The 7,314-nt window shown below is 37.0% G+C and overlaps 1 protein-coding gene and 1 long non-coding RNA gene across 2 annotated transcripts; both read right to left on the bottom strand.

The window, feature by feature from the left end:
- Positions 1-364: 364 nt before the first annotated feature.
- On the bottom strand, positions 365-2,967 carry LOC138868202 (5-epi-aristolochene synthase 3). Its single transcript, XM_070145624.1, has 7 exons — positions 2,777-2,967; positions 2,437-2,695; positions 1,958-2,333; positions 1,660-1,878; positions 1,390-1,528; positions 1,007-1,252; positions 365-896 (listed from the first exon to the last, which is right to left on the bottom strand). The coding sequence occupies exons 1-7, from the start codon at positions 2,885-2,887 to the stop codon at positions 600-602; spliced, it is 1,647 nt and encodes a 548-aa protein (XP_070001725.1). The 5' UTR covers positions 2,888-2,967; the 3' UTR covers positions 365-599.
- Positions 2,968-5,196: 2,229 nt separating this feature from the next.
- LOC104219059 (uncharacterized) lies at positions 5,197-5,901 on the bottom strand. Its single transcript, XR_709147.2, has 3 exons — positions 5,836-5,901; positions 5,693-5,752; positions 5,197-5,220 (listed from the first exon to the last, which is right to left on the bottom strand). It is a non-coding gene; the product is annotated as an uncharacterized lncRNA (long non-coding RNA).
- Between the last annotated feature and the right edge of the window lie 1,413 nt (positions 5,902-7,314).

Genomic DNA, 7,314 nt, shown 5'->3' with positions numbered 1-7,314 from the left:
TCTAGATTGTATAATTCTTGTATTATATAATATTTTTTACATGAATAATTCTTTTCCCATCGAAATTTGTTATTCAAGATATATATATATATATATATATATATATATATATATATATATATATATATATATTGAATGCAATCTGAATTTTATTATCCAGTGTTTTGACTTATTATGATCTATTTAATATTTTATATCTCAACCCCACAATGACTTTATGCAATTTGTCGTATTATCTGTTAGAATTTTCTTTTAATTTAAAGGATACAATATATGTACCTTTTGTGAGATCAAGTATGATAAAAAGAAATACTAATTAAGGAAGGACGAGCAAAAGGCTCAGATTACTTCATACACTAAAAAATAGGTCACAAGAGACTCCCATAACATGCTTCATATAACAAGATTTCTCCGCAATGCAAGTGAATTCATAACACTTGAAGATTACTTCTTACAAGGAGGTCCTAGTTAGGAAGTCCACTGCACAATCGCAAAACCAGCTTCCTAACAACTTAATTATACAATTTAAAAAAACATATATAACTACTTTCTCAACACAGAAGAATGAAGTTTCTTTAAGATGAGCAACAATTGGCAGCTCAAACTTCGATGGAGTCCACAAGCAGGGCAATAATGTGAGGTTTCAAGACTTTCTCCGGATGAGTATATCCATCTAGATTGTGTATATATGTAACCTCAACAATACGAGCAAGATTTAGAATACGAGATAAAATCTCCGTAGATACAGGAGTGGGCCTAAGAAATCCTTCATTAATATCCTTCCATGCTGCTTCAGCCATTCCTTGAAATTTAGCCATTGCATCTTTTGTTGATATGCCATAATCTCTCATGCAGCACTCAATTCCTGTTGCAATTTGTCCCCTACTTTTCTCAACCTGAAAGGCAGATAGATTAGGGGCCGGGTTAGCTTTTATATTGCCTCAATTGTTGTCGCAACATTTTGTTTGTCTAAATATCATATAATTTCTTGAGATACATTTCATACCTCATACGTGGCTGTATCATCAATAACTCGGCATATTATCACACTAGCTTCAAGAATTTTAGGATTCTTTGACAACCACTCAAAATCCTGCTCCGTAACGGACTTCATGCCCAAATACGATGTTGTCGCGAGGTAGTAATATGTAGTAGTTGCTAGTGCATTGCTTAGGTATTCAGAAACAGGTGGCATATATCCTTCAATAAACCATGTTGACTCGACATTATAATTTCTTACTACTTCTTTCATCTGCGAATACAAAATATATATGTTCAAGTGTTAGAAAATTTGATTGAATTGTATCAAGTTTTTGATCACTAAACGACGTACACAAGGTAAAACAAAGTGAGAAATGAATTAAGGAAAAAAACATAGCACAAACATACCCTTTCTATTGCATGGCAGACAATATGAGATCTTCCAGCACTAGACAATTCCTTTTCATAATCCGTGTAAAGATCTAGAATAGCTTTATAACTGATTTTCATGTAATCAGGAAGCCGATCAATTTCGTTGATATCCCATCTGTAGGATGACAAAATTAAGGTGAACTCATGCATTTTGAAAGAGCACAACTATAATGAGTAGAAGTTCGTCTTATTCTTTTCACAACGACATTCACTATCAAAGAATAAGTGAACTGATGAAGTTCATACCTTTGTATGGCATCTGTGTATGCCTCAAGTTCTTTAACTGTACCATAAGCATCAAAGGTGTCATCGACAATCGAAATCATTGATATGGTCTTAACGAGTATGACGCGAGCTTGAGAGTATTGAGGCTCAAAATAAACTCCTAATGCCCAAAAGTAGCATTCAACCACTCGATCTCTAGCATATGGAAGTGTTGTTACGAAATCCAAATCTTTCCACCACCTGCAACATAATAAATTAACATCAATACTTGAGATATGATCAATCAAAAAAGGGTCCACATCGTTTTTATATATCGTACCTTGATACTTCGGCAAGTTCTTGTTTGTGCAACATTTGGAGCAAGTTGTAATCCAATTTGGCAAATCGAAGTAACACATCATTTTTTGATTGTTCCTTCTCATAGATTGATGAGATGAAAAATCGGGTCTCGACTCTAGGAACGCCCTTGTGCAAACATTGCTCAAGGGCATGTGTCACTTGCTCCCTAAGCGGAGATTTCAAATGTGGAACTGCAGATTCAAGATGGATAGTGGAGAAAGCAAGTGCGTCTTCTAAGATATCGTCAGCATGAGTCCTTACATGTGAAGCTTCATACAAGTTCAATAATCCTAAGACATCACTAGCAAGAGATTCCTTGAATTTGCCATTTTCGTCTTGGAATTTGCTGAAAATTTCTGGTATTTCAAGAAAGAAAGCTCAAGATTAGTTAACCTTCTTTCAATAAATGGATAATAATTTTAACAACAATATTAAAGGTGTGTTTCATGATGAACTTACCAGGAGAGATGTTGAAACCATGTTGCCTGAGCAATCGAAATTGAAGTGCAGAAGTGCACAAATCGTTGCAGTTTGAGTTTTGGTTGTAAATCTGATCCAAAATATCATCAATTTCTTTCTCAAAGTGGTAGGATATGCCAAGGCGTTCAATAGTGTCTATCAAATTCAATGTGTCAGCCAATTTTCTTCCTGTTGCTAACAACATACTCCTTGTCTGTTCCTTCAATGCTTCAATCTCTTGAGCATACTTTTCAGCAACCTATTTATAATGTATTTTAAAAAATGAAATTAGAAAAACTAATGTTGTTCAATAAAATTAACCTTGCTTACAAGAACAAACCTGATTGTCAATGGAGAATGAAAGGAACTGATCACCCCACAAACTAGGGGAGAAGTCGGCGACGGGGCGAACAATCTCTTCTTCATAGTTGGCTACTGCTGCTGAGGCCATTGCTAATAAAAGATGAGAGTATTGTTTTTGTTATTTTAAGGAAGAAGGAAAGGAACTCTCAGTTGTTGACTTAATTAAATGGAAGAGAATTAAGGGACAAGTATATATAGTGGTGAGAGACTAGTTAATGTAATTGATCAAAAGCACCTAATCATTTCCCAGTTGCCTTACTAGACTTTACACTAGCTAGCAGCCTTTTCATTCATTCTTGGCGTCTGGGGTCTATTTAAAGTATATTACTTTATTCTTTTTCGTCAACTGAATATTACTATTATTTAAATAGCCATATTACAAAATAAGGGAGTAGAGTAGAGTAGAGTTGTTTCCTGGAACTATCAAATTCCTATTACTTTATTTATAAAAGCTAATGTCATTGTTGCGCCATAAATTTCAATTATTAATGTAGTATTTATTTTGGTCAGTTTAGAGTTAAATTGACTGGATGGTCTAAAAGTTAATCAAACAGTTTCCACGAACACAACAATTTTTCTGTAAAAATATACTATATAATTACGTAGTCCTTTATAAAATTTAGGTTAGTAATTTTGTAGAAATAGAATTTATTTATCACTTAGATTGTTATGAATGAGGTTTGCCCCAGCTAAACATCTTCCCCACTCAGTAAACACCCCACACCACTCATGGCAACCGGCCGTCCTAACTCACCACCGTCGGAACTTAAAGTGAGTCACCAAACTTTACGTGCGAAACTTAAAACACTATGGCGGCCATCTGAAGACCTACCGCTCATCGATTTGGGCTCAGACTTATTCCTCATTAAGTTTCAAAAAGAGGAAAATATGACTAAACCACTGCATGAAGGACGTATTGGTTTATCTTTAATCACTTCCTCTCTGTTCGCAAATGGGACCCCAAATTCATTGCTTCAAATGCCCAACTAACATACTCCGCTATCTGGATCAAATTGCCTGAATTACCTACTGAATTTTATGATCTTGAAATTCTCCAAAGGGTGGGATCCAAAATCGATACACTACTAAAAGCTGACACTTGTACTTCTGCCACGACCAGGGGTAGATATGCACGCATTTTCATAGAACTTCCATTTGAAAAACCACTTACAACACATGTGTTTATTGGCATGTATCGTCAACAAATACTGTATGAAGGCTTTAACTTGCTATGTACCAAATGCGGAAGGCTAGGCCACACTACTAATCGATGCCCTTTCGTAATCACGCAAAACACAACCAATCCACCCTCAGCACCCAATAATCCAATCAATACCCCATCGTTCACTTCACCTTCCACTCTCCCAATACTTGATTCTTCCCAATCCAAACAAATCGATGGGGATTGGAAAACAGTTCAATTCCCACACAAGTCAAGAATACGAAGTCCTCCTAGAAGATGAGACGCATTATTTTTACCGTGATCTGCTAACAAACCACTTCACAACGAACACTTGCCAAATCAAGCTACAGCGGCGGTTCCTGTGGACCCCACAGATAAATCCTCTACCAGTTCAACCCCTAACCCTAATAAATTACCTACACGAAATGTCTATAATACCCACCCAAATTTTTTTATCCATTCTACTCTTGACCTATTACACGATATTGAAGATGAAACCATGCTTGAGTCCAATGTCACAACCATGAGCCCAGTAGTGAATGGGCCAACTCCAAACCGGAACCCAAGCCCAACTCCTATACCACCTATTACCTCCACCCCACTAGAGCTACCCACAGATCCACCAACTAACAGCCAAAAAAAGAACTCTTCTCCTTCCACGTCAAAACACCAGAAGGTTCACACGAGCCACATGGCAGCTCAATTGACACCTCAGCCTACAGCTGCCATGCAGCACTCCCCTCAATTACACCAATAGCCACCCAATTTCCACAATACCCTAAACATGCAAAGCCTGTAATCACTACCCCTACGATCTCGATTGAAGATAGCCCATTACAAACCGTATACTCAAACGACGCAGATCAATTGCACCCTACAGCCCAATCAACACCAAAGGCCGACCCTAGCAACCCATCACGTGCCCTCCCCTATTCATTACCACTTACACCATCCCAACCCTTTTCACATCAACCGCATCCCTTAACCTCTAAAAACTCACACTCTACTGAAACTCCATCATTAACCTTCACTTCTACTTTACCTTCAATAAATACAACTTACTCTTCCTCTTCAAAACCCACAAATGAACAGGTTACCTCTCAACTTCCAACACAGAAGGACCACATCCTTCACCCACGCCAATCTTCAACAACACCCACTAGTCCTAAACTCAATTATCATGCAGCATCCAAACCACCTACAGAAACCCCCACGTTTTGTAGCTCCGCTATTTGTGCCTGAAGATGCCATAAAATCTCACGTTTTGAATTGAGACATAATTGATTTGATTGCTCTGATATTGGACAGTATTGTCAAAGGTGAAGAGCTCTAAAAAGCACTCTAGGTCAATTGGGGCTTTAAGCGCATAGCGCAATTGAAGCGTGGGATTTAGTTAAAAAAGGCGCAATGCAAAAAAAATGAAAATATACATGTCATTCAAGAGAAAAGTAACAAATTCTTTTATATTGTTTTCCTCAAAAGACTAATATAGTCTAGCATTGCTCCATTCAAGATAGAACTCGTGGTCAGTAAGGGGCACGTCTTGGTGCCTTGCCTACACTGAAGCGCAGCTTAAGTGAAGGGAAGTGCCCTCCCTGAGCTTTAAGGCTTAAGTGCGCCTTATATTAGCCTTTGACAACACTGATATAGGATATGGGGGGGAGAATTAGAATTTAAGTTCAAAAAGGAAAGAAGTGTCAGAAGTATAACCTCCAGTTTAGCACATGTTGATCTCCCAGATATAAGTTGACCTTGAACTGACTGAAGCTCCTGTAATGAAGCAATGAACGTCAAGAATGGATAAGTACGTGATTATCAATTCCTATAGAAGCATATCACTCTAATGAGAGTACCTTGGACAAGTCAGCATGAGTGCTGTTGACGTCTTCAATCTTTGCCTTGAGATTAGCATTTTCTGCCAAATGAAATGCAGTAATTTAGGAAAGAAAGCTTAATTTTTAGCACAAAAATTTAAGATAAAGGCACTGGTAGTCATGGCGGATCCAAGATTTTTGAAAGATGGGTGCACTATTACGAAGCGGTGAATCTAGAATATAAATTTTAGGGGTTCAACTTTTAGTTTTACAATTACACCCAATATACTTTTGGAATTATAAGTTCAATATTAATATTTATATAGTAATTTTCTTACATCTATATCAATATATATATTCTATACTCCCCGCTGAAAATGTTGGGATTAGTTGAATCCATTGACTATATGCTACTTCATCTACTGCTACTAGTTTTAATATACATATTTCGTTTAGTCATATAAAATTTTACGGTAACAAAAGAACAATAGGAATTTTAATGCGTAAAATTTTAAAAAAAATAAATCAAAGAAAGAAAGAAAGAAAGAAAGGAAAAGAAGAAGTACTTAATTAATACGCAAAAAGTGACACCTAACATGTCTATCTCCCGTGGGCGCCAAGTTATATAAAAATTCAACAAGATTGACATGAGATTTGAACTAATAATCCACTTAGAGAGGTACATCCGATAACCATTGCACGATATGATACTTTGAGCTTGGGTGCACACACATATATTTAAATATTTTTAAAAAAAATATAACATTACTACATATGATCTAGGGAGGGGAACATGGGTTCACGTGCCCCATGAAACCCCTCCTAAATACGCCTAGGGGTGGCAAACGGGCAAGTCGTGTTAATTTCCACCATTGAAGTGTGTAGTATTGAAGCTCAGATCGTATCGAAGAGAGAAGAAGAAAGTTCTAGAAGTAATCAAAGCTCAATTGCAGAAGAATGAGAGTGATTGCATTAGCTAAATTGCCTAAAACACTACACACATGAACATATATAAACTTAACACATATTCCACTAACTAAGTAAGCTACAATGCACAGCTGTCACCGAACCACTTATGTCACCCTCTAAGCATTCACCTTCACAGTTTTCACCAGATGTCATTCTAACCATCTCAACGCCCCCTTTCAAGCTAGGTGTTGTGAAAATGTTCAAAACACCTAGCTTGGACATTAGGTGGTGATGTTGTACACTCCCAAGTCCTTTGGTCAACAAGTTTGTCGCATGTTCTTCTGTTGGGACATACACAGGGTGAATTAATCCTTCTTGTACCTTTTCCCTTATAAAAAGGCAATCAATTTCTATGTGTTTGGTTCGCTCATGAAACACTGAATTACTAGCTATATGCATCGCTGCTTTACTGTTAATGAACAACTGAATTGGGGTAGAAGGTTCAACTCCCAGCTCCTTGAATACTCCCAGTAGCCAGATCAATTCAGATATTGTTAGTGCCATACTCCTATATTCTGATTCTGTTGAACTCCTTGCTACTGTATTCTG

The sequence above is a fragment of the Nicotiana sylvestris genome, chromosome 5, assembly GCF_000393655.2.
Source record: "Nicotiana sylvestris chromosome 5, ASM39365v2, whole genome shotgun sequence".
Taxonomy (NCBI): Eukaryota; Viridiplantae; Streptophyta; class Magnoliopsida; order Solanales; family Solanaceae; genus Nicotiana; species Nicotiana sylvestris.
Note: the sequence above shows the minus strand (reverse complement) of the source record. Positions and strands in the feature narration are given on the sequence as shown.

What these genes read in the sequence shown, in the direction of transcription:
- LOC138868202 (XM_070145624.1), bottom strand. Translation starts at nt 2,887, where the DNA reads ATGGCCTCAGCAGCAGTAGCCAACTATGAAGAAGAGATTGTTCGCCCC. An exon ending in CATTCTCCATTGACAATCAG is followed by an intron (nt 2,696 to 2,776) that starts GTTTGTTCTTGT and finishes CATTATAAATAG; the next exon opens with GTTGCTGAAAAGTATGCTCA. An exon ending in TACACAGATGCCATACAAAG is followed by an intron (nt 1,529 to 1,659) that starts GTATGAACTTCA and finishes GTCATCCTACAG; the next exon opens with ATGGGATATCAACGAAATTG.